The sequence below is a fragment of the Callithrix jacchus genome, chromosome 4 (assembly GCF_049354715.1).
Source record: "Callithrix jacchus isolate 240 chromosome 4, calJac240_pri, whole genome shotgun sequence".
NCBI lineage: Eukaryota > Metazoa > Chordata > Mammalia > Primates > Cebidae > Callithrix > Callithrix jacchus.
Window position 1 is genome coordinate 45,845,073 of NC_133505.1, and position 26,436 is coordinate 45,871,508.

General features: G+C 48.9%; 1 protein-coding gene across 5 annotated transcripts; it reads right to left on the reverse strand.

The window, feature by feature from the left end:
* Positions 1-817: 817 nt before the first annotated feature.
* Positions 818-23,711, reverse strand: CCDC167 (coiled-coil domain containing 167). Of its 5 annotated transcripts, none has more exons than XM_017971052.4 (6): positions 23,640-23,711; positions 3,360-3,453; positions 2,874-2,968; positions 2,597-2,649; positions 1,423-1,613; positions 818-1,129 (listed from the first exon to the last, which is right to left on the reverse strand). In XM_017971052.4, exons 1-6 carry the CDS (start codon positions 23,679-23,681, stop codon positions 1,026-1,028), a joined length of 579 nt encoding a protein of 192 aa, XP_017826541.1. In that variant the 5' UTR covers positions 23,682-23,711; the 3' UTR covers positions 818-1,025. The 5 variants fall into 5 exon arrangements, with proteins under 5 accessions (XP_017826541.1, XP_017826542.1, XP_008992606.1 ...); XM_017971053.4 differs by having other exon boundaries at positions 3,360-3,533; XM_008994358.5 differs by lacking the exons at positions 1,423-1,613; positions 3,360-3,453.
* Positions 23,712-26,436: the final 2,725 nt, after the last annotated feature.

Here is a 26,436-nt window from a genome sequence, read left to right on the forward strand (position 1 = left end):
TACTGGTTCCCCCACAAAATCCACCTGCACTTTGCTGGGCTTCCTCATCCTGGCCTTGAGTCCTTTGTGGATGGCCTTAGCTTCCGGAGGCAACTCCTTCCCTTGTTTTTCCTACTTAATTGGTTTCATCTCAGCCTTCCATGCCCTTCCTCTGTTCTGCCTTGCTGCAGCCTCCCACCTGCTCCCCTCCTTATTCCCAAGCTAGGAGTTAGAATTGCGGGATGGAGGGATAAGGGGCACGTCTGACTTTGCTGCTCCTGCCACAGTTCCCCCTCTGATCAGCCCTACCTCTGCTTCTTACTACAAACCCCACCTGATTTACTGGCCACAGTAAGTCTGTCTGGTCATTACCATGACTCTGCTGCCCACTCGCAGCCTCCCCAGCCTTGCCTGCCTGTCGAAGATGGATTAACTCCGCACTCCCCTGGGATCACCACATGACCACTTCAAGTCCCCAAGCCGCCTTCACTGCAGACTGCATTTTTTCTGCCATAATTACAGGCAGTGGCACTGACTGGAGGGTATGACAGTGTGTGGTAGGGGGATGGACAGGTGGCACAATGTCTGCTTCTCAGCCCCGGCAGTCCCCAAGCCCTGGAAGTGACTCCCACTGCTAGCCTTGGAAAGTGCTTCCCACTATCTGCTTACTTCCCACTCAAGCTGGGGGCCTCCTCCTCTCCTCTGAATTGTAAGCTAGAGCTTTCCCTTGAACATCTCTTCTTAATTCCCGAGTGCCACCCCTGCTGCTGCCACCCCCTCCTACCCCATCCCCCCACTCCCAGCTAGTCAGACCATGACATTTACTCACCAGACAGAAGCAGCTTGGAGTTCTTTATTGCCACCATGTCCTTCCGGAGATACAGAACCCCCCCCCAGTAGGCCAGGGAGGCAAGGCGGGCTGGGCCACCAGGAAGCCAGGAGGGGGATGCTCTAGCACCTTGGTCCTGTTGAGGCTTGAAGTGCCTGCTTGGCCCTGACCAAGGGGCCAAGTGGAAGCCTGTGCTGGCTGTGGGGAAGTGCCAGGCTCACATGGTCCAGTAGGCATAGATAAGTGTCAGAAGGATGAAGATGGCCAGAGAGAGCAGCATGTTCTTCCAGTTCTCTTGCCGAAGCAACTTCAGTTCCTTCTCTGGGAGGAAAGAGGGTGATAGGAATGGGACTGGCAGTTTAGGCCCATCCACTGCTCTTCTCTGCCTTTCCAATGAGTGGGGTACACACTGCTGAGGGCAGAGACGCCCCCTTCCAGCCACCTCCCCACCCATAAAAATGACCCTGTCCTTAATCTGCCCAAATCCTGACACACCCTTTTGCTATACAGAACCAGCCTAATAAAATCCCAATGCCCAATGCTGCTCAACTATTGCTTATTAAATGTGGTTGAGGTTGAGGATGAGGTGGGTGGAGTCACCAAAAATGCCACACCTGAAAGCCAGGCTAGGAGGTGGTGTGACATCGCCAGGTGAGTCTGCTCGCCTCTCAAGGGGTTGGGTGTGTAGTGCCCATCATCCAGCAACCAGAAACTGAGGGCCCGAAGGTGGAGTAGGTGCCAGGTGGGGCTGTTTCTTGAGTCCCTGCCCTCTGTCAGGTGCCCAGTTGAGCAGAATCTAGAGATGCTAAGAGGCAGTTTGTGTCCGTGAGGCAGCTGGTCTTGACTCTAGAGGAAATTAGTCCTGCTACTCTGTGGCCCCACTTGTACCTAATTATCCCCTCCAGGTGACATGCAGGTAGAAGGTACTCTGTGAGGGCTAAATTGAGTAGTGGTATGGTTTTGTGTGAAAACTGCTAAACTTGAAGGGAAACTGATGTCCCACCCCTGTCTGTGCTGGGCAGTGGGAGGAGACACCTGCTGAGCTGCTCTGGGCAGGCCAGACGGAGTCCAGGGCCCAGGGTGCACAGGCCCAGCCATGCTGAACTCCAGGCAGGGTGCATGGGTATGCACTGCACCTATGGCATTCATCAGACCAGCGCTTCTGGGGGCTTTCTGCCATCAGAGCCTTCCTGGGCCAATTCTTGGCCAGGCCTGGCCCCCCAGGGGAGAACAGAACAGACAAATCTGAGGAGCACCTTAGACTACGGTCCTCCTCAGCCTTTAGCGGGGAGCCCACCAGCCTACCAGGCTGCCCTCTAGCAGCCCGCCTGGCCTGGCCTCTACCTGCCTCTGCCCCCAGCGCCCAGAAGGTGGCAGCATCACTCCACCCACAGGAGCCCTTGCGGTACCCAAGTGGTAGGTTCAGCTTCCTTTACCCATCACTTTCATTGCACGGTTTTCCTGGGAGAGTGTGGCAGGGTAGGCTGCACTGGGGTAGGGGGAGGGCAGACTTCCAATGTCTGGGTGAATGAGTGTCTTCTAGACCTGGCCACGGCAACATCCCTTCATCCCAAAGAGCAGACAGACCCACAGGCCGTCTCATCCTTCCTTAGAACAAAGGAACAAACCTGCTCTCCTGCAGGCGGCTGGGCCTAGCATGTCTGCAGCCTCTGGGGGCTGGCTCCCTCACAAAGGACCCTCCTGCCTTGTCAGGCTCCTTGGGCTTCTGATCCCTTCCCGCCCTGGGCACTGGAGGCTGGGGCTGGTAACTGAAAGGAACTTTCTTACCATAGTTGGAGGCTTTGCTCATTAGGCTGTTTTTCTCCTTCTCCAGAGACCTCCTGTGAAGGGGAAGGAGTTTTATGGCCCAAACCCTTTTCCCCACCTGAGCAGCAGCTGGCATGCTAGGTTGGCGGGGCTTAAGTCTTGTTGAGGGTGGCATTGAAGCTAAGATGTCAGAGACCCAAACCCCTCTGCCTCAGGCCCAGTTACTTTGGGTACCTAAGATAGAGACAAGGGGTGGGGGCCTGATGGGAAGGGTGGCGTGGCTGGGCAGGAGCATTACCTGGCCTCTGCGCTCAGCTCCCTGCTGTGGAGCCTGGAATTCACAGCCTCTAGGTCTCTCCGACACTGGGACAGCTTCTTCTCTAGCCCATCGATCTGAAACATAGGCCAAAGAGAGGTGGGCTGCTGAGCCTTCAGCTCTCAAAACACTGGGACCAGGAAGCAGGGCCTACAGGAGTCTTCTTGGACAGGTGTCCCCCTGATTGGTTTTGGCAGGGCAGAGCACCCAGGCCCATCTTCCCTGGAGTGTCTTTGTTTTGCTGTCCTCTGCCTCCATGGCTCAGCTCTGAGCTGCACAGGACAGTGTCCTAAACCACGCTGGAAACAGAGTTGGGTTTTGCCCAGGGTATCACAGCTGTCCTGACCCTCTGGGTCAAGCACAGGTTGGGGGTGGAGAGGAGCAGCCCCTTGGTCTGCTGTCTCCCCAGCATGATGCCCCAGTTGGGTCCACAAAAGGAACAACTAGAGCCCTGAACACAGAACGCACCTGCCCCACGAACGTATCCTAGAGTGACGGAGACGCCGTGAGGAAATTCTGGCTTCCAAACACTCCACACGTGTGGGGCCAGGTGATCAGACATCTAGGGGCAACGCAGAGGTGTTTTTCTCATTGACACACTTTGTCATAATAACAGTCCAAGTTGTAAAAATATACATTTTTCTGTAAGAATCAATAAAAAGTACTGAGAAAAATGCCCAAAAACACCTTTCTTCCTTTCTGATTTGGTTCTTAAGTAAAAACTTTGCCTATCATCCAGGTGGCAAAAAAGTTATGTTTTTCCATTTGTTTTGATTAGTTTCAGAGATGTGTTCTTGGGGAAATATTTGAGTAGTGGGGAAATGTTTTATAACACACTGGACTGGGTTGTCCAAACCTGGGTCTTGGCACCATGCATTTGGCATTGAAAGTCCATCTCCTGGCCGGACACAGTGGCTCATGCCTGTAACCCTAGCATTTTGGGGGGGCCAAGGAGGGCAGATCACAAGGTCAGGAGATCGAGACCATCCTGGCTAACAAGATGAAACCCCATCTCTACTAAAAATACAAAGAATTAGCCGAGTGTGATGGTATGCACCTGTAATCTCAGCTACTCAGGAGGCTAAGGCAGGAGAATAGCTTGAACCTGGGAGGCAGAGGTTGCGGTGAGCCACTGTACTCCAGCCAGAGAGACTCCATCCTCAAAAAAAAAAAAAGTCCATTTCCCTGTGTCTGACTCAGGCTCCAGGTCTTTAGCCCACCACCTCCCTGGCTAGGGTGACCCTGGGTGTCAGTGGGTGGAAAGGTTCGGGGGCTCTGTGGCCTTCGCAGCAGCTGACTGCTAGTGCCTTGGAGCTGCATAATGCTCCATTTCCCATCTGACTTCACTCACTCTCACCACTTCCCTAGGAGACATGGCAAGTAAGACCTCTGTTTCAGGAATGGTAGAATGGGGGTGGTCCCCCAAAGGGAATGACTTTCTGAGGAGTCGGGGTGGGGCACCCCTCTCCCTATCAGTCTCAGCCAGTGCTCTGCTCGATTCACTTCTGGTGTGAACCCCCCGCAGGTTCAGTAATCAATGACTGCAGATAAGACCCCTGCCTCCCAGGACGGACGGCTGGTCAGAGGATGGCAGGCGTTTTGGGGCCGGGTGTAAGAGAGTCGCATTCCAAGTCTTTGGACCTTATGCCTCTCTCCCTGGCCAACACCCGTCTCAGCCACTTCCACGTCAACCACTTTCCTTCTTCCCGAGAGAGGCCTGGCAGTGACAAACCATCCACCCCCTGCCCTCCAGCCCCATAAACAAGGCCCTGTGGGACGGAGCAACTGCAGAGCCTTGAGTTAATTGCCTGGTTAACTGTCATTTTTTTGCTAATGGGCACCCAAAGGGAGGGCTGTCCTGGGAAACAGACGCAGCCAGAAGATGGGGCTGTCCCTTCCTGGAACCTGTGTGGCAGGGAAATGAAGGCAGGCTCAGGGAAGAGCCACAGCCCCATGCCAGTGCCTCAGGCCACCACGTGCCTCCCACTTTACAGCAGCACCCCCAGCACACACAGCCCAGCCCCATAGCACCCTGAGACTGTTTCCTGTGGTGTAGAAACCACAATCAGGGAACCAGATCCCACTCAGGGGCACAAATACAGCTTAATTCTTGATGCCCTACCGCCTCCACCAGGCTTCTCTGTTGCCCTTGGCTGTTGGGGGGTGGTGGGTGCGTTCCAACCTCCTTCTGGCAAATTAACCAGTCAACGAGGCCAAATATGTGTGTGTGCGCGTGTGTGTATATATCACTTTTTTTTCTTGTTATAATTTTTTTTTTTGAGATGGAGTTTCGCTCTTGTTACCCAGGCTGGAGTGCAATCTCGGCTCACCGCAACCTCCGCCTCCTGGGTTCAGGCAATTCTCCTGTCTCAGCCTCCTGAGTAGCTGGGATTACAGGCACGTGCCACCATGCTCGGCTAATTTTTGTATTTTTAGTAGAGACGGGGTTTCACCATGTTGACCGGATGGTCTCGATCTGTTGACCTCGTGATCCACCCGCCTTGGCCTCCCAAAGTGCTGGGATTACAGACATGAGCCACTGTGCCCGGCCTGTTATAATTTTTTTTTTTTTTAAGACGGAGTTTCGCTCTTGTTTCCAGGCTGGGGTGCAATGGTGTGATCTCGGCTCACTACAACCTCCACCTCCCAGGTTCAAGAAATTCTCCTGCCTCAGCCTCCCGAGTAGCTGGGATTACAGGAGCACATTGCCACAGATAATTCTTTTTGTATTTTCAGCAGAGATGGGGTTTCCATGTCAGCCAGGCTGGTCTTGAACTCCTGACCTCTGGTGATCCACTTGCCTCAGCCTCCCAAAGTGCTGGGAATACAGACATGAGCCACCACATCCGGCCCAGAATATATTCTTTGTTGCCCTCCTGTGTGTGTCCAAATCTTATCTTCTCAAACTCTAGGGGTCTCTAGATAGTACCAACTGGCAGCCCGTAGGCCAGGTCTAGTCCACAGATAGGCCCATTCCACTTATATATGTGACCTGCCTGGTCCTGGCAAATTCCCGAGTCCAAATCTTCTGTCCTAGAAGGAACGGTGGCCATCTGTCTCCTCTTTGTGCTCACCACAAGGCCTGGCCTGCTACAGTCTTTGTATTTTAGCCACAATGAGTGGAGTTGAGCATGGGTGGGACTGAGGGGCTGGGACAGACGGTTTAGGTCTCACGTAGTAACTGGAGTCTGAAACCATCCCTCATGTCCACAGAAGCTAGAAAAAGCTAGGAGGAGAAGCAACTAGACATGCACATAGATTATGCACTTTGCAGACTGCCCAATGCAAGCCGTCCTCTTAGGTGAGATTTCTCCTTGAAGCCCTTGAGCCAGGCCTTGGTTTGCATGTCATTCTGGGGAGGGAGCAGGTTGGGGATTTCCATCCCAGAACACCTCTGGAAGGCTACCAAGTACCCAAACAAGTAGTAATTGCCCCCAGAGCAAGGCCAGGAACTCATGCTAAGCAAAATCTTAAAATTGAGGTTGGCAAACCACAAGTGGCCAAGCCAATCTGCTATCATGCTCTGGGCAGAGCCTGCAGAGCTGACAGTCGGGGCCTTTATCTGAACAAGCCCAATTTATCTGCAGTTCCGCTGAATATTCCCACTTTCATTTGCCACTTTTTAATGAGGCTTAAATGGTGGAACACAAATCAAGGTTTTAGGGACTCAAGTTCTAACCTCCCTCTATGAATATTTATGTCCTGCTGACAGCTCTCTGATTCCCTTCTAAATAGCAAGTTCCCCTTCTTTATAACCCAGCTGCTTGATGTGGGCTAAGTGAGGGGAGGCTAAGGCTGTCAAGAGGCTCTTCAGAGGCCACAAACCCATCCTCAGAAGGTGACCCTGCTGGTCCCCAGCACTGGGCCTGGTTTGGAAGGCTGACAATCAAACACGCTGCAGCATTTACTGACGCAGGAGCCAGCTGTCATTATGGGTGCAGAGACCCCAGGGGACCTGGCTGCAGAGGCAGGGAGGGAAGGTAGGTCTAGACGCCTCTTTTAGTTGTGGCCGGGGTCAGGAGTGGTGGCTACAGAGCAGAGCTGACACAGCAGGATGGGCCTGGAGAGGAAGGTCGGAGACGACCCAGAAAATGGGCCTTCAAGGAAATCCTGACTTGGATTTTTCAGCCAACTCTCAACTACGTGCACACGGATTATGCACTTTGTAGACAACCCAAGGCAAATGTGCAGTCTTTGGTTAGTCCCTCCCTGCCACCACCAGGCTGAAGGCAACAGGACGAGAGCCCAGACCAAGACAGAAGACGTGGGGGTTAGGACCAGATAAGGAGACAAACGTCAAGAAGATTCTAGAAGTGTAGGGCCTGAACTGGGAAAGCATTTGGGAGCTCAAGTGCCCAGGAGCCTGCAATGGTGGTTCAGGGTGAGCGAGTGGTAAGGAGCATGGGCTATAATCAGTGCCCTCGGCTGTCACTCACTTGTGGTACAACTGGGCGAGTCCCTTAGTTCTATGGCTGGCTCAGTTGACTCACATGTAAAACAAAGATAACCATGTTTCAAACTGGAGCAACACAGGTAAGGTGCCCAGAACACGCTTTACATGGTCAGAGTTCAGTAAGTGTTTGCCATCTTTATTATCCGAGAGTGGTTTGCACTGGATCCTTGGAGAATAAAAGAAAGCCTAGTTAGTCCATGGCAAGAGTAAGAGAAGGTGATAGAAGCAGGGGTGTGAGGTGGAGAGGAATCTCCATGGGTTGCTGACGGGCAGCACAGGGAGGAAAGCCCTTCTAGCTTAGATGTGGCCATTCCCAGTCCGTGAAGGGGTTCAGCAGGGAGGGCCCCCAGGGTAGATGTCAGAACAGCAACAGGCCACAGGCCGGCTCGCTCTGCTTGCTCCAGACATGGCATGCTGGGAACCTTGCCATCTTGTCCAAGGAGGAAGCTGGGGTGGGCCTCCGGATCCAGGGCCGGTTGCAGACATAGCGCCTGGTAGAATCCTAGCATGAGAGGCCTGGAGCCGTGTCCAAGGTGGAACAGCCACAGGGTGGCCTGGGCATCAGTGGGCATCTGAGGAAATGTGGAACAGCTGGTGAGGCCTGGCAACCAGAGCCAGGGCGCATGCACACATGAAGAGGCCCCATGGAAGGGATCCGACCAAGCCCAGTGGGAAGAGCAAGTTATACTCTGAAGGCCATGGTGGCTCCCAGGACTCCTGCCAACCAGCTACATAGCAGGGCCCCCTGGCAGGAAGAGGCATGGCTGCCTCAAGTGCCAGCACTCACCCGGAGCTATCTGGTCAGCACTTCTGGCTGTGACCTAGATGGCACTCATGCAGTGTGGACAGAGGGCACCTGCTGTACAATAAGATGAAGAAGCACCATGCGTTATATTTACACTCAGAAAACCAAGGTCCATTTTTACACAGGGAAAAAGAGCACTGTGTCCCAGGCACTGAGATAAGTCAGCAGGGGGTGCAAGGCTTCGATCTGCAGGGCACCTCAGAAAGAAAGGCGGTGGTATGGACAACTGTGAGCCAGCACACCGTGCTTCCTTGCACATGGCCCAGCCTGAGCCCTTGGGAGGCGCTGTGTGAAGCTCTGTGCGGACGGTCCAGGGGGCCCAAGGAACAGGTAGGCGAGAGTGAAGGGTGTCCTGGGGGAAAGTCTGTTCTCCACCTAGAGACAAGCAGTGGCTAAAAGCTGCCTGGGGGAATGGCTGGGGAGTCTGCCTAGGCAGGGGAGACGCAGAGCATGAAGAGGGGAGGAGGAAGGAAAAAGAGGCAAATGAGGCAGGGAATGGAGAAGGAGCCTCCCTCAGGCAGAAGGGTGGGAAAGGCCCCAGGGGAAGGCTTGGGAACGGGGACCCAGCAAGTCTGTTCTTTTAACAGCAAAGCCCCCAAGTGATGCTGCTGCAGTTAGTGTTCAGCAGAAACTGCAGCTTCTCGGTGTCAGAGCCTGGGCCAGGGAATCCTCCGCCCTTGCTGGGTAGAGGATAAGCTCAGGGAGGAGACCCATGAGACCAAGAAGGCGGTGTTCTGTGCAGAAGCACGAAAAGATCTAAAGTCAGCCTGGCAGTCAAGGCCTCAAAGGCTGCATTGCAGGCCTGAGGGATGCTGGGGACAAGGCCCGAGCCAGGTAGGGTCGTCAATCCTGCTGGCAGGTGCCAAGAGCAGACAGGGCTTCTTCATGCCCAGCAGCAGGGGCAGGGACTCTTCCTGCGGCCCCCGAGAGCCCGTCCCACAGAGGCAGCTCCAAGCACCTGGGCCTGCAGTTCAGCAGCCCCCAGGCAGATAAGCAAACTCCCCTCTGCCACCTGACTTGGGGAATATCACCTTATTCTGGGAGCTTTAGGGAAGTCTCCCTGGGGTCCTATACGCCATAAAACCACTCTGTTAAGAGAAACTGTAAAATTCGCCTGAAATCCCCACGAGGCATCTTTTCAGGAGTGTAGGCCCTCTCAGAATCAGAACCCCACTGAGGCCTCACTGGGGCTCGGAACTTCGTGCCAGCTCATGCACAGATAATGCCCCGGCATCCTGGCCAGGTCAGCTGAGGGGGTGCCAGATCCAGGTCTGGCTGCTGTTGGGGGCCTCATGCGAGGCTTTTCTTCTGCCAACAAGCACAAGACAGTCAAAGCCACAGGCTGCCATTCAGGCCATTCTCCTACTGAATGGTGCTCCCACAGAGCATCTGGACAGCCAGGAGGCGGCTCTGCCCACTCCCTAACGAGCTGCTGTCTAGGACCAGACCTTTTTCTGGGAAAGGGCAGAAGGCACCTCTGGGGTTGGCGCTGGGCCACACAGGCCGCTCTGCTTTCTGGATTAGGAAGTCGTTTGCTGTCTCTCCAGCCTTACTCTTGGGAGCTTCTGGCCAGCGAGTGACAGGTTTTCTGAAGGGTCAGGCAGCGGTCATGGGGCATACCCTGCATCTGGCTGGCCAGGTCCTTGCTGGGCACTGAGACCTTTCAATAAAGAGTGTGGTGCCAGGGTACCTGAGCCATGCTCAAGTCACGGAGTCTCCAATGTCTGCATGACACAGCATGAGTATAAGCAGCCCCCGGAAACCAAGTCTAGGCAAAATGAACAACAGGGACAGCAGCAGCAACACTTCTGCAGTTGTGCTGTGTGCCAGGCAGTGACCTACATGCTTTACAGGGATCAACTGGCGTAATGCTCACAAGAACCCTTTGAGGTGGGCGGTATTATCAGCATCCACATTTGACAGACGAGGGGACTCAGACACCGGGATGGGGTAACGGTCCAGGGCCACACAGGCAGGACTGCCACGCCACACGAAGAAGGCAGCAATCACCAGTTCTGAGGGACTCCTAGCCGTTGGGCACAGCCTCCACACCTTACCCCCGGGGCTGGACAGGTTGTGGGTGGCTTCGTGTGTCTGCAACCGTCCTGCAAGGAAGGCTTCGTCTGGATCTTACAGAGGAGCACGCGTCCCGCTCAGAGGTCTTTAGCACTTTGCCCAAGGTCATGGAACTCAGAAGGGGCAAAACTGGGGCCTGAATCTGGGTTTTTCTGCGTCAGGGCTTATGCTCTTTCCACCACTTCAAGCTCTGTCTCCAAAATCCGTCATGAAAACATGCATGACAAAGGCTTCTGCAAGACAAAGTGATTCCACGTCCCAGCTGAAGCCCCTCTAAGCTTGCTGGTCTGGCTTCAACAGACTCTCTCCTAGGAATAATCCTGTACAAGACTCTGCTCAGTTTCTGTCTACGTAACAGATACTCTCTGTGAGGGAAAGCCCTGACTGAAATTTGTTTGCTGAGACAGAGGAGGCAGAAGCCCAGTGTCTGCCCTTACATCGAGCCAACTCAATGAGCTTCACAAACATCCCAGGCACCCTGCCCCAGATCACCTCGACTGTCAAAGCACCCTCCACAATTCACACAAAACAGATCCAGTTTGGAGAAGGAACACGGTGGGCTCCTGGGGCCTGATCCCTTTCACTTGCTAATTCACAGCCTGGAGAGTGGTGTCAGCTGTTTCATCTCCACCCCAGCAGCCTGGGAACTGGATTTTTGAAAATCCACTCATTTTCACACGTCAGGAGACCCCAGGATGTTTATTATAATGGGTAAAGCAGCCAAGTGCCTCTCCAGATGGTCTTTGGCAAGAGCACAGGGCCTTTCCATCTGGGGCCTCCAGTCTCCACAGCAAGTCACATAGGAGCCTTGGGCCTCAATTTTCCAGGTGACCAGCCTGAAACCCCAAAGGGCCCATCAGCCTGAAACCCCAAAGGGCCCATCATCCCGACACCATTTAAGGGATGTTCTATGGAGGCAGTTCACAAACAAACCTCTGCCCACAGCCCCCCAAATCAGCAGGCCTTGTGAGGATTTCTCTCGCAGGTTGTGCAGATGAAGACGGCAGACCTTCCCAGTTTTTAATCAATGAATGATTTTCAGGAAGAGCAGGAAGAGCCTGGGGGCTTGTCATTTGCCTGGTCACTCACCCCCAGGCCAGGTTGGAAAGGTTGGGGGCTGCTGGAGCCCGCATGGAGACAGAGGCCGAGCCCGGGTAGCACCCGAGTCGGACCGTGCCCAAAGCTGCCAGCCATCCCTGGGCTGGAAGGTGGTGTGGGGTTTGTTTTCTCTTCTTTCCTCCCGATATCTATTTTTTTATAAATTAGCAAAAGCTTCTTCATCTTTGAAAGGCTCAAAGCACTTTTCAAGAACTGGCATCCACCCCAAGCCTTATGAATTCATTAATTAAGATGCTGGCAGACAGCCACTCCACACAAGCCGCCATCCAGCCATGCTAGGTAATGAGGTTTTAGTCTCCTGACCCCCGTCAAGTGGCGCAGAGCCAGACGCAGGCTGCGCGAGAAATCACCTGCCCAATGGCGACCTGTCGCTCTCATCTGGCGGCAGGTGAGGCTCATTTAATGGTCAGCAGCCCCTGAACAGTCCTTTGCATGCTGTGAGCCTTTCTCCCAGCCCCTGGCTCGGGGCTCCCAGCAATGTGGTGTCTAACCGTGGGCTCTACTGTGGCCGCCTCACCTCTGACCACTGAGCCACTCAACTGGGCCCAGACGTCAGGGTGGAAGTTCAATGCCTCCTCCTGCCACTCGAGCCAATTCAGCAAATATTTATTGACAGTCCACTCACCTGCTCCTAGCCTTGTCTCAGGAAATTGGGAAGTTCCCATCAGCCCTGTGCAAAGCCTGCTCCAGAGTGGAGACCCTCTTCATCCACACTTAGTGCTTCTGGCCACCCCGCCCCACGGACGCTCCTGCCCTGGCTGGCACCGTACAAATAACTACAAGTGTCAAGGCCCTTTCCTTCCAGTGCTCTTCCCAGCCTAGGCCATTCTCTCCCCTCAACCTACCACTTCTCCGTCCTGGTCAGTGATCCTGCCCTTTTTTTCTGGTGAGGGTTCCAGTACATTTTCAATGACTCCTGTTAGCTTTTATTCCTTACAGCAGATATTCTCAACTGGCCAGCACAGCACCGACTCCCTACCCCTGCTCCTTTGCCCACCTCTACTCCAGAAGGTGGAAAACCTCAGCAGACACCCTCCCAGCCTCCGTGCAGTGGGGCTTGCTCATGACCCAGTTCTGGCCAATGAGATGTTCCAGACGTCAGCTAGGAGACTCCTGGGGAAGCTCACGCTCTGTTGATAAAAGGGACAGTGTTGTTGTTCCTCCCTCTTCCTTCCTGACTTAAAGTTTAATAATATGACTGGAGCTGTGGCAGCTATCTTGTGACCACGAGGGAACAGCTAAGAGAATGCTGAAATAGATTTCTGCCAAGATGGCTGAATAGGAACAGCTCCGGTGCGCAGGTCCCAGTGAGAGCGATGCAAAAAGCAGATGATCTCCGCAGTTCCAACTGAGGTACCTGGTTCAACTCATTGGAACTGGTTAGACAGCGGGTGCAGCCCAAGGAGGGTGAGCTGAAGCAGGGTGGGGCATCACCTCACCCAGGAAATGCAAGGGGCTGAAGAACTCCCTCTTCCTAGCCAAGGGAAGCCATTAGGGACTTTTCCTGACACTCTGGCACTCTGGTTTAGATACTGCACTTTTCCCATGGTCTTCACAACCCGCAGACCAAGAGATTCCCTCTGGTGCCTACAACACGAGTGCCCTGAGTTTCCAGCACAATACTGGGCAGCTGCTGTTTTAGCCACAGAAGGTTTTTTTTTTTCCTAGCCCCAGTGGCACCTGGAATGCCAGCAAGACAGAACCGCTCATTTTCCTAAAAAAGGGGGCTGAAGCCAGGGAGCCAAGTGATCTGGCTTGGCGGGTCCCACCCCCACAAAGACCAGCAAGCTAAGATCCACTGGCTTGAAATTCTCACAGCCAGGACAGCAGTCTGAGCTCGATCTGGGACATGTGAGCTCATTGTGGGTAGGGGCGTCTGCTGTTGCTAAGGCTTGGGTAGGCGGTTTTACCTTCGCCCGTGTAAACCAAGTTGCTAAAGTTGCTGGGAAGTTTACACAGCAACTGGGGAGAGCCCACAGCAGCTCAGCAAGGCCTCTGCAGGCAGACTGTGTCACTGGACTCCCTTCTTGCTGGGCAGGGCATCTCTGAAGAAAGGCAGCAGCCCATCAGGGACTTATAAATAGAGCCCCCACCTTCCTGGGACAGAGCACCTAGGAAAAGGGGCAGTTCTGGGTTCAGCTTCAGCAGACTTAAACATTCCTGCCCGGCAGCTCTGATGGGAGCAACAGATCTCCGAGCACAGTGCTAAAGCTCTGATAAGAGACAGACTGCCTCCTCAAGTGGCTCCCTGACCCCTGTGCATCCTGACTGGGAGACATCTCCCAGCAGGGACTGACAGACACCTCAAACAGAAGACCTCTGGTTGGCATCTGGCGGGTACCCTTCTGGGATGAAGCTACCAGAGGAAGGAACAGGCAGCAATCTTTGCTGTTCTGCAGCTCCCACTGGTGATTCCCAGGAAAGCAGGGTCTGGAGTAGACCCCAGCAAACTCCAGCAGACCTGCAGCAGAGAGGCCTGTTAGACAGAAAACTAACAAACAGAATGAAATAGTTTCAACATCAACTGAAAGGATGTCTGCTCAGACCCATCCAAAGGTCACCAGCTTCAAAGACCAAAGGTAGATAAATCCACAAAGATGGGAAGAAACCAGTGCAAAAAGGCTGAAATCTCCAAAAATCAGAACGCTTCTCCTCCTCCAAGGGATTACAGCTCCTCACCAGCAAGGGAACAAAACTGGATGGAGAATGAGTTTGATACATTGACAGAAGCAGGCTTCAGAAGGTGAGTAATAAACTTCTCTGGGCTAAAGGAGCATGTTCTAACTCAATGCAAGGAAGCTAAGAACATTGAAAAAGGTTAGACGAAATGCTAACTAGAATAACCATCTTAGAGAAGAAGATAAATGACTTGATGGAGCTGAAAAACACAGCACAAGAACTTTGTGAAGCATAAACAAGTCTCAATAGCTGAATCAATCAAGTGGAAGAAAGAATATCAGAGTTTGAAGATCAACTCAATGAAATAAAGTGAGAAGGCAAGATTAGAGAAAAAAGAGTGAAAAGAAATGAACGGAGCCTCCAAGAAATATGTGATTACATGAAAAGACCAAATCTACGTTTGATCAATGTACCTGAAAGTGACGGGAAGAATGAAACCAAGTTGTAAAACACTCTTCAGGATATTATCCAGGAGAACTTCCCCAACCTAGCAAGGCAGGCCAACATTCAAATTCAGGAAATACAGAGAACACCACAAAAATATTCCTCCAGAAGAGGAACCCCAAGACACATAATCATCAGATTCAAAGAGTTGAAATGAAGAAAAAAAATGCTAAGGGCAGCCAGAGAGAAAGGTTAGGTTACCCACAAAGGGGGAAGCCCATCAGACTCACAGTGGATCTCTCAGAAGAAATCCTACAAGGCAGAAGAGAGAGGGGCCCAATATTCAACATCCTTAAAGAAAATAATTTTCAACCCAGAATTTCATACCCAGCCAAACTAAGCATCATAGGTGAAGGAGAAATAAAATCCTTTACAGACAAGCAACTGCTGAGAGATTCTGTCACCAACCAGGCCAGCCTTGCAAGAGCTCCTGAAGGAAGCACTAAACATGGAAAGGAACAACCAGTACCAGCCACTGCAAAAACATACCAAATTGTAAAGACCATCAATATTATGAAGAAACTGCATTAATTAATGGGCAAAACAACCAACTAGCATCAAAATGGCAGAATCAAATTCACATATAACAATATTAACTTTAAATGCAAATGGGCTAAATGCCCCAATCAAAAGACACAGATGGCAAACTGGGTAAACAATTAAGAACCATCAATGTGCTATATTCAGGAGACCCATCACACATGCAAAGACAGGCCCAAAATAAAGGGATGGAGGAATATTTACCAAACAAATGGAGAGCAAAAAAAAAGCAGGGGTTGTGATCCTAGTCTCTGATAAAACAGACTTTAAACCAACAAAGATCAAAAGAGACAAAGAAGGGCATTAGATAACAGTAAAGGGATCAATGCAACAAGAAGAGCTAACGATCCTAAATATATACGCACCCAATACAGGAGCACCCAGATATATAAAGCAAGTTGTTCATTACCTACAAAGAGACTCAGACTTCCACACAATAATAGCAGGAGACTTTAACATGCCACTGTCAACATTAGACAGATCAACGAAACAGAAAATTAACAAGGATATCCAGGACTTGAACTCAGATCTGGACCAAGTGGACCTAACAGACATCTACAGAACTCTCCACCCCAAATCCACAGAATATACATTCTTTTCAGCACCACATCACACTTATTCTAAAATTGACCATATAATTGGAAGTAAAACACACCTCAGCAAATGCAAAAGAATGGAAATCATAACAAACAGTCTCTCAGACCACAGTGCAATCAAATTAGTACTCAGGATTAAGAAACTCACTCAAAAACCGCACAACTACATGGAAACTGAACAACCTGCTCCTGAATGACCACTGGATAAATAATGAAATGAAGGCAGAAATAAAGATGTTCTTTGAAACCAATGAGAATGAAGACAAAACGTACCAGAATCTCTAAGACACATTTAAAGCAGTGTGTAGAGGGAAATTTATTGCACTAAATGCCCACCAGAGAAACAAGGAAAGATCCAAAATCGACACCCTAACGTCACGATTAAAAAGTACTAGAGAAGCAAGATCAAACAAATTCAAAAGCGAGCAGAAGACAAGAAATAACTAAGATGAGAGCAGAACTGAAGGAGACAGAAACACACATACAAAAAAACCCTTCAAAAAAAAAAATCAATGAATACAGGAGCTGGTTTTTTTGAAAAGATCAACAAAATAGATAGACTGTTAGCCAGGCTAATAAAGTAAAGAGAGAAGAACCAAATGATGCAATAAAAAGTAATAAAGGGGATATTACCACCAATCCCACAGAAATACAAACTACCATCAGAGATTACAAACACCTATGTGCAAATAAACCAGTACATCTAAAAGAAACATATAAATTCCTGGACACTTACACCCTCTCAAGACTAAACGAGAAAGAAGTTGAATCCCTGAATAGACCAATAACAAGGTCTGAAATTGAGGCAGAAATTAATAGCCTACTAACCAAAAAAAGTCCAGGACCAGATGGGTTCACAGCCAAATTCTACCAGAGGAACAAAGAGGAGCTGGTACCATTCCTTCTGAAACTATTCCAAATGATACAAAAAGAAGGAATCCTCCCTAACTCATTTTATGAGAGCAACATCATCCTGATACCAAAACCTGGCACACACACAACTAAAAACAAAAATTTCAGGCCAATATCCATGATGAACATTGATTCAAAAATCCTCAATAAAATACTGGCAAACTGAATCCAACAGCACATCAAAAAGTTTATCCATCATGATCAAGTCGGCTTTCTCCCTGGGATGCAAGGCTGGTTCAACATCCGCAATCTATAAACGTAATCCACCACATAAACAGAACCAAAGATAAAAACCACATGATTATCTCAATTGATGCAGGAAAGCCCTTTGGCAAAATTCAACAGCGCTTTATACTAAAAACTCTCAATAAACTAGGTATCGATGGAAAGTATCTCAAAATAATAAGAGCTATTTATGACAAACCCACAGCCAATATCATACTGAACGGGCAAAAATTGGAAGCATTCCCTTTGAAAACTGGCACAAGACAAGGATGCCCTCTCTCACTACTCCTATTCAACATAGTACTGGAAGTTCTGGCCAGGGCAATCAGGCAAGAAAAAGAAATAAAAGGTATTCAATTAGGAAAAGAGGAAGTCAAATTGTCTCTATTTGTAGATGACACAACTGTATATTTAGAAGACCCCATCATCTCAGCCTAAAATTTCCTTAAGCTGATAAGCAACTTAAGCAAAGTCTCAGGATACAAAATCAATGTGCAAAAATCACAAGCATTCCTATACACCAGTAATAGAGTCAAATCATAAGTGAACTCCCATTCACAATTGCTACAAAGAGAATAAAATACCTAGGAATAAAACTATCAAGGAACATGAAGGATCTCTTCAAGGAGAACTGGAAACCATTGCTCATGGAAATAAGAGAGGACACAAACAGATGGAGAAACATTCCATGTTCATGATTAGGAAGAATCAGTATCATGAAAATGGCCATACTGCCCAAAGTAATTTGTAGATTCAACGCTATCCCCATCGAGTTACCATTGACTTTCTTCACAGAATTGGAAAAAAAACACCTTAAACTTCATATGGAACCAAAAAAGGGCCTGCATAGCCAAGACAATCCTAAGCAAAAAACAAAACAAGCAAACAACCAAAAAAAGAAAACACAAAGCTAGAGGCATCACACTACCTGACTTCAAACTATGCTACAAGGCTACAGTAATCAAAACAGCATGGTACTGGTACCAAAAGAGAGATATAGAGCAATCTCTCTATGGATGGAACAGAACAACCATCTGATCTTTGACAAACCTGACAAAAACAAGCAATGGGGAAAGGATTCCCTATTTAATAAATGGTGTTGGGAAACTGGCTAGCCATATGCAGAAAACTGAAGCTAGATCCCTTCCTTACATTTTACACAAAAATTAACCCCACATGATTAAAGATTTAAACATAAGACCTAACACCATAAAAACCCTAAAAGAAAACCTAGGCAATACCATTTAGGACATAGGTATGGGCAAGGACTTCACGACTAAAACACCAAAAGCAATGGTAACAAAAGCCAAAATAGACAAATAGTACCTAATTAAACTAAGGGGCTTCTGCATAGCAAAAGAAACTATCATTAGAGTGAACCAGCAATCAACAGAATGGGAAAAAATTTTTGCAATCTACTCATCTGACAAAGGGCTAATATCCAGAATCTACAAAGAACTTAAATTTACAAGAAAAAAACAACCCCATCAAAAAGTGGGTGAAGGGTATGAACAGACACTTCTCAAAAGAAGACATTTATGCAGCCAACAAACATATGAAAAAAAGCTCATCACTGGTCATTAGAGAAACGCAAATCAAAACCACACCGAGATACTAGCTCATACCAGTTAGAATGGTGATCATTAAAAAATCAGTAGACAACAGATACTGGAGAGGATGTGAAGAAATAGGAACATTTTTACACCATTTTTGGAAGTGTAAATTAGTTCAGCCATTGTGAAAGACAATGTGGGGACTGCTCAAGGATCTAGAACTAGAAATACCATTTGACCCAGCAATCCCATTACTGGGTATACACTCAAAGAATTATAAATCATTTTATTATAAAGACACATGTATGTTTATTATAAAGGCACACGTATGTTTATTGCAGCACTGTTCACAATAGCAGAGACTTGGAACCAACCCAAATGCTCATCAATGATAGGTTGGATAAAGAAAATGTGGTACATATACACCATGGAATACTATGCAGCCATAAAAAAGGATGAGTTCATGTCCTTTGCAAGAACACGAATAAAGCTGGAGACCATCATTCTCAGCAAACTGACACAAGAACAGAAAACCAAACACCACATGTTCTCACTCATAAGTGGGTGTTGAACAATGAGAACACATGGACACAGGGAGGGGAACACCACACACTGGGGCCTGTGGGGGGGGTGCCTCGGGGAGGGATAACAGCGAGTGGGGGGATTGGGGAGGGATAGCATTAGGAGAAATACCTAATGTAGATGACAGTGATGGATGCAGTGAACCACCATGGCACGTGTGTACCTATGTAACAACCCTGTATGTTCTGCACATGTACCCCAGAACTTAAAAGTATAATAAAAAAAAAAGAATGTAGAAATATCAGCCCTGACGTAGCAGAGCTTTTGAACCAATGCCAGTGGCCACCTACCTACAAATTTTTATAGGGAGAAAAGGCTACTCCCATTTGCTTAAGTCACTGAGGTCAGTTTTCTATAACTTGTAGCCAAAAGCTTTCTAAATGGGGTCAGATCCAACCAAGTTATGTGCTTTATCATATCGGCTAAGATACCACACATCTGTTAACTTATGACCAACTGGTCACTGAAACATATAAAGACACCAGCTTGAACAGTCCAGCTACAAAAGAAAAGTGCAATGACCAAGGAATAACTCGTTACTATCAGAGATTCAAAAACACAAACAGGTTTGACATCAGCCAAAATCCTCCCATCAGTTTAGACTGAAATTCAACCTTTCCTTCCTCCCACACAACATTCAAATCAGAACTGGGTGGGTGATTTCTCACTTGAACTATAATTTTCTTATTAAGAATAAACTCTCAGAAGCTAAAACTCACAGTTTTTTCCAACTCTGAGATCTCATATGGTGGCAACTGAATTGGATAAAAAGACCTCAAAAGGAACCACTTTGAGGGGGAGGCTAGAAGGTGCCCTGGTTGTCCTGGGAGGTGACTGCCTGTACAGCTGGCCCAAGCCAGCCCTAGGGGTGAGTGCTGCCTGCTTGGTAATTGCTTCATTACAAGTGGAGACTGTTTGCAGGTGCTGAGATCACTCACTCGTGGGAGTTTTATTGCACTCGTCAGATTAACAAACATTTTTGATTAAATCACCACTTCATTGGCTCTGAGCACACGACTTTTAATAAGAGGACAATATCTACTGCTACTGAGCATCAGCGCACATTCAAATACTCAGATCTGCTGGGGGCAACTGAGAAGGTGGGAAGACAGCCAGCCAGATGTCAGGCTTTTTCCAAGGCACAGGGTTACAGATGTCAAATCTTCAAATATCCAAGCAAAAAGTAAACTTGGAAACCAAGATAGCAAATATAAATATCTATGGTGGTATGAAGAGGGTAAAGCAATGCAATCCGCCCCAGTATAAAGCACTTGGAGAATACATGCCCCACCAAGTTTAAAAACTTAAAAATCCGTCCAGGTGCAGTGGCTTGTGCCTGTAATCCCAGCACTTTGGGAGGCGGAGGCGGGCAGATGACTTGAGGACAGGAGTTCAAGACCAGCCTGTGTAACATGGTGAAACCCCATCTCCACTAAAAATACAAAACTTAGCTGGGCGTGGTGGTGCACACCTATAGTCTCAGCTTCTCAGGAGGTTACGGCACAAGAATCACTTGAACCTGGGAGGCAGAGGCAGCAGTGAGCCAAGATCACGCCACTGCACTCCAGCCTGGGCAACAGAGCGAGACCCTGCCTCAAAATAAATAAATAAAACCTTAAAAATCTGTGTCGGCCAAACAGAAGACATCTGTGATCTGTATTTGGACCAGTCAAGGAGTTTGTGACCCCTGGTGAAATTCAAGTCCTTCATGTTATAGACGAGGAAACCAATACCCAAGAAGGAGTTTGACTTAGCCATGGCGGAAGGATTTGAAAGAAATACAAAGGCTGGAGCTATCGTGTATTGATTACTAATCCTGTGCCAGGCACGTGCTGGACACTTAACACATATTGTCTTATTTAATCCTCACAACCACACTGTCAGGTGAGGTGCCATCTGCAGCGAGACTGCAGGCTTTCTGTGAAAACATGCTGGCCTCTTTTTCCGTAGTAAGCAAGCAGTAGTTGGCTACGTAGGCTCCTGACTGAGAGCACATTTCCTTGGCCCCCTTGCAGTCAGGTGGAGTCACACGTCTCAGTTCTTGCTAATTCAAAGTGGGCAGTTTGGGCCCAGGACCTTTAAGTTCGGGGACAGGACAGTGGGTGTGCTTCCTCCATTCTCCTCTGTCCCTGCCGGTGGACACATCAATGGGGTACACCCTGGGTCCACTGATAAGGGGATAAGATCCTGAGAGATTGACAGAGCCAAAGGGTGGGAATCTGGGAGAACCAACATAGTCCTGGTACTCTAGACCAGGAGTTGGCAATTAAGCCCTGTGGCCAAAAGATCTAATACCTGTTCTTGTAGATAAAGCTTTAGTGGACACTGACACGCCCACTCATTTACATATTGTTCATTTACATACTACTTAGCCCGAGTACAGTTGGTTCTTGTTATTCCTGGTGGCTGTGTCCTATAAAGTTGCCTCCAACACTGAATTAGCAAATTCCGAACGAGGTTAGGTTCCCGCAAGCCTCTGGACACAGCATTTTGCAACTGATCCATACAAAACCTTGTTTTATGTGAGATTATGTTTAAAGTGACCTTATTTAATATATATTGTTGCTTAATTAACAGTGGACCTGACAACCAACAACACATACAGTGCTGTTACATCAAGAGTTATATCATGCCGGGACACTCTGTCTAAGAAACTTGTTTTCTTCTACAACACATTACAGCCTTCTTGGACTTAGGAACGCCAACAGCACTTATGCTTGGAGAGGGCTGGGGGGCACTTCAAACAGCAAAATCAGGCCAGGCGTGGTGGCTCACATCTGTAATCCCAGCACTTTGGGAGGCCAAGGTGGGCAGATCACCTAAGGTCAGGAGCTCTAGCGTGGCCAACATGGTGAACCCCCTCTCTACTGAAAATACAAAATTAGCTGGGCAGGGTGGCAGGCGCCTGTAATCCCGGCTACTAGGGAGGCGGTGGTGGGGAATGGGAGGGGGCCGAATTGCTTGAACCCAGGAGGTTGACGTTGCAGTGAGTCAAGATTACACCACTGCACTCCAGCTTGGACAACAGAATGAGACTCCGTCTCAAAAACAAAACAGCAAAATCTACAATAAAAAGCTTGAGAATGCAAAAAACAGGGCGCTAAATAGACCACAATAAGGACCCTTGTTTATAAGACAGCTGAAACAAGGCAGGGCATCATCTGTTCGACTTTAGCTGGGAGCATGGACCTCAGGTGACTTGAATTTTTTCCCACTGCTTTACATTTGCTGCCCCTTGCGCTAGCCTGTTAGAAAAAAAAAACAAAACTCTCAAACTTCCTTGTTCTAGAAGCCATTGAATTTTGGGGTTTCTCTGTTACTGCAGCTTATTGTATCCTAATACAGGTTATAAAGTCTGTGTTCCTCCCGCCACACAGTACCATCTTATTTCACCACTCATCAACCCTCCTCTTCACATTTCCATCAGCCTTTTTCCTAACAAGTAGGCAAGTATTTCTCAGGGGGTGCTAGTAAAATTACTTGCATCACCACGGGGTGTTGGTGGCTTGTTAAAAAATAAATGCAGATTCTGGCCGGGCATGGTGGCTCGTGCCTGTAATCCCAGCACTTTGGGAGGCTGAGGCTGGCAGATCACTTGAGATCAGTTCAAGACCAGCCTGACCAACATGGTGAAACCCTGTCTCTACAAAAATACAAAAGTTAGCCAGGCATGGTGACACATGCCTGTAATCCTAGCTACTCATGAGGCTGAGGCATGAGAATCACTTGAACCCGAAAGGCAAAGGTTGCAGTGAGCCCAGATCGCACCACTGCATTCCAGCCTCGGCAATAGTGCGGGACTCTTTAAAAAATGCAGATTCCTTGTTAAGAATGCACATCACAAAGTCCTACCGATTTACTTGGGGCGTGGGAAGAGTTCAACTCTCCATTTATAACAAACCTCGTGACTCTATGCATGCTAAAATCTGATGATCACTGAACTCACTAGTGAAGCCTGAAGACTGTTACCCTGTACGTCTCCTGCAACCTCTGGGAGGATGCGCTAAGGGAAGGGAAACAGAAAGCAAGATGTATTTCCAGGAAGACCACCTGTGCTTGATTCTCAGCTCCACCACTTCCACCATCTGAGCCTGGATTCCACCTGAAACCTCACAGGCTTGCAGTGAGGGTGAACCGAGAATGCAATGAAAGCAGCATATAGCAGTTGTTCAATATGCATGTTTTCTTTCCCTTCTATATGCAGCAAATTAGTTTTAAGCCGTTCAGTTACACCACCAATTCCAGAATTCTCTTGTAATATTCCCAAAGTAATTTTGAAGATATAAGCTTCAACACTCTGGAGGAAAAATTTCCTCTTTTAGAGGATATTTAAACCATTAGTAATATACACCAGAATGGGCTTCCTCATCTTTGCGTCCTAGCCCTTTAGAGTTCCCCTCATCTACAGGTCCCTATTTCCCTGCGGTCTCCCTCACCTCTGTACCCATCCTTTTGTTCTGTGTCCCCCGCTTTGAGTCCCCGCACTTCTGTGCCAGGCCGTCTTTGGGGCTCCCCTTCACTTCCATATCTCTTCCTCTCTGGAGGAGCCCTCGGGTCTGGTTCGCCCATCCGGTACCCCCTTGGGCTCCGTCGCCTCCGGGAACCCCCAGGGCCTTCTGACCCCTCGCGTCCCTCTCCCCAAGCCGCGTTGCCCTCTCTTCCTCCACTTGGCTCCTCCTCCCACCTATAGCCCAGCCCAGCCCTTACCCCGCGGCCAAGAGAAGGCAACTGACGAGGTCGCCCAAACCCCACTTCTCCCCTCACCTCTAGAGCGACGCCCAGATTCTCCCGCTTCTTTTTAGTCATGTTACTTGTCGGGATCCCCCAGTCATCACTGGACGCGCCCACCAGGTAGCTACGCGCATGCTCAAGTCTTCGTGCTTCTCCCTCATTGGCCGTCGAGACAGCGGGAGGTGAGGCTGCTCTCGTCGCCATCTTGTTGAGGGGCGCGGCAGGCTTGGTGCGGCCATATTTATGAGGGGCAACATCTAGCTTGAGGTCCCAGCCTAGGTGGATGGAGGGAGGAAAATTCGGTACAGGGAGGCACAAGGGACTGCCCGGGAGTGAACCTGCCCCTTTCTTCCCCAGTTCTAAGCCGCTTTGATCACTGAGACCCTTTTTTAACCCCATATTCTCTTTCAGTGTGTTTTGTGTTTCAGGCCACGCCCCCAATTCAATTTCTGTCCGTCTTTCAAGGCCTGTGCTGGAGCCCCGAGTTCCTTGGCCTATGGAATCTGATAATGGCCTTCTATTGTTATTCCTCCTTTGTGTCTTGATTTCTTGCCCTTTTATTTGGGTTTGTTTTATTGTAATTACAGCCTACAAACAGCACAGAAAACATATAACTGAGAAGCAGCATCCTTCTACCACCTTATCAGTTCCTCTTTGCTTCTGTTTATTCCTCTCTGGCTTGGCCTCACACACAGTATTTTACACCGTTGTAATCCTACTCTACTGTACACAGTAAACCCACGGCCTTTGAAATATTTTGGCTGTGACCCCGCGATAAAAAATATATTTTATACCGTGGCCCAGTTACTGATGAAACCAAAACCAAAGTTTCACAGTAAGTACCTTTACCGCCTGTGATGCACTGTGTTATTTCTGTTCCAGCCTATTTAATTAAAAAAACAAGCTGATGGCAGGAGACCTCTTAGGTTTAATTCATGACCCCTTAATGGAGGGTGAACTGCAATTTGAAAACGCTGCAGAAAACGGAAACGTTTTTCCGCGTCTTTGAAATCATCATTTGCAGTGGCGGCATGTGGCACTGAGTCTCTCCCGTTCTTGCAATGGATGTCATTTTATTGACAGTAACTCCAATTGTTGCCAAAGCAAACATTTTCGTGTACACAGCTCTGTTCTTCTGGATTCTTTCTTCAAGATAAAATCACGTAAGTAGAATTATTAGGTCAAAGAGGCTGAGACCAGAATCAAAGCTCCTTATTTCCTGCCTGGTTATCTCTCTGTTGGTGCCTGGGTTTTTGTGTGTGAATAATAACCCCAACCCAAGGTTTGGGGGAAAAAACTGTTTTCAGATTTGTGTTCTCCTCTTGATAGAGTCATTGAGTGATGGAGCTGGAAGGGGCCTGAGATACCATCTCGCCTGGCTGCCTGACTGAGACCCACAGAGAGAGCGTGTAGTAAATTCTATCTGAACGGGAAGCAGGCCACTGAGCAGTTGTTTAGTGCAGTTCTCAGCTTACCACCCAGCACAGGAAAAACTGATTCAAGAACATTGTCCATCAACTGTCAATCAACAACATTTATTGTCAGAGCACTCTTCACAGCATTGGTTCCAATCCCAGAAAAAACAGACTCTTTGCTTCCCAATTATCACAGGCACCAGCCCAGGGGAGGTGAGAAGAGGAAGAAAAACACTGTGTTCTTTAAGAAGTGGCTCCTTCTGCATTTGTTTGGCACCAAGAAAAAGCCACAGAGATCTGGGTGCACCCCTTATCGATCCCATTCCCCCATGAAATGATGGGCAGTCTGTTGTCTGTCTCCCTGAAGAGCCTCATATTTTCCCAAACAAACCTTGTTCCACAGGTCTGCTAATGGGATGAAATATTTGAAATGGGGTTGGAATGAGAGTCTATGTCTATGTGGGTTATAGTGCAAGGGGAGGCTTTTAGAGGGAGATCAACCTGGATGCCTATCCCAGCTCTGCCTCTTAGCAGCCTGTGATGTGAGGCAAGACATTTCAGCTCCCTAAGCCTCAGTTTCCACATCTATAAAACGAGCACATCATGTGAAACTCATAGGGTGTTTGCGAGAAGTACTAAGTGGTGGGTACTGTGACTTGTGAGTGCCCAGGAGAGTCTCAGCAGGACTGATGAGCCTGCTGCCAGCTTGTCATTATAGGGTTTTGCTTAGAAATTGTTGCCATTGGTATTTTTTGTTATTATTTTGTTTTCGGTTTCTGTCAGCTTTAGCACTATTGTGTAGTCTCTGTTGTTATAAATTTGGGGCAAATACTTTGGTGGTTTCCTGCTGTCAAGGGTGGGTAGTTCACTGCAAAAGACAGCCCCTAGCAAACACAAGCATCTCTCCGTAAACAGGAGATGCCCTCTCCACCTATGTGTCCTTCCCGCTGAGACCATCAATTATGAGTTTCCTTTGCCCCAAGCATCGCAGACAATAGTGGCCTGCGTGGTGTCAGGTCAGATGCAGGCACCCTAGGTACCCCACTGAGGTCCTTTCATCCCCCTGGCATGTACAGAAACCCAGCTTGGATTCCCCTGGAGGCTGTTTGCTGAGCCTTAGAGCAGCTTGGCTTGGCTCTGCGTTGGAAATTCTGCCCACGAGCAGATGGATTACTGTGGGCCAGCTGTCTGTCTGTCTGTCTTTATTACCCCGGGGAGTTGTGCTTCTGAACCTCCCATTTGGGGGGTTTAGAGCTAAGTGTTTAAAGGAAGTAGAAGACCACACTGGCAGACAGGAGAACTGGGGTCGTTCCTGGCTAGGTCAAGTTCTCACTGCATGACCATGGGCAGGTCAAGCCTCTTCTTTGGCTCTCAAATTTCTTTCTTTTTTTTTTTTTTGAGATGGAGTTTTGCTC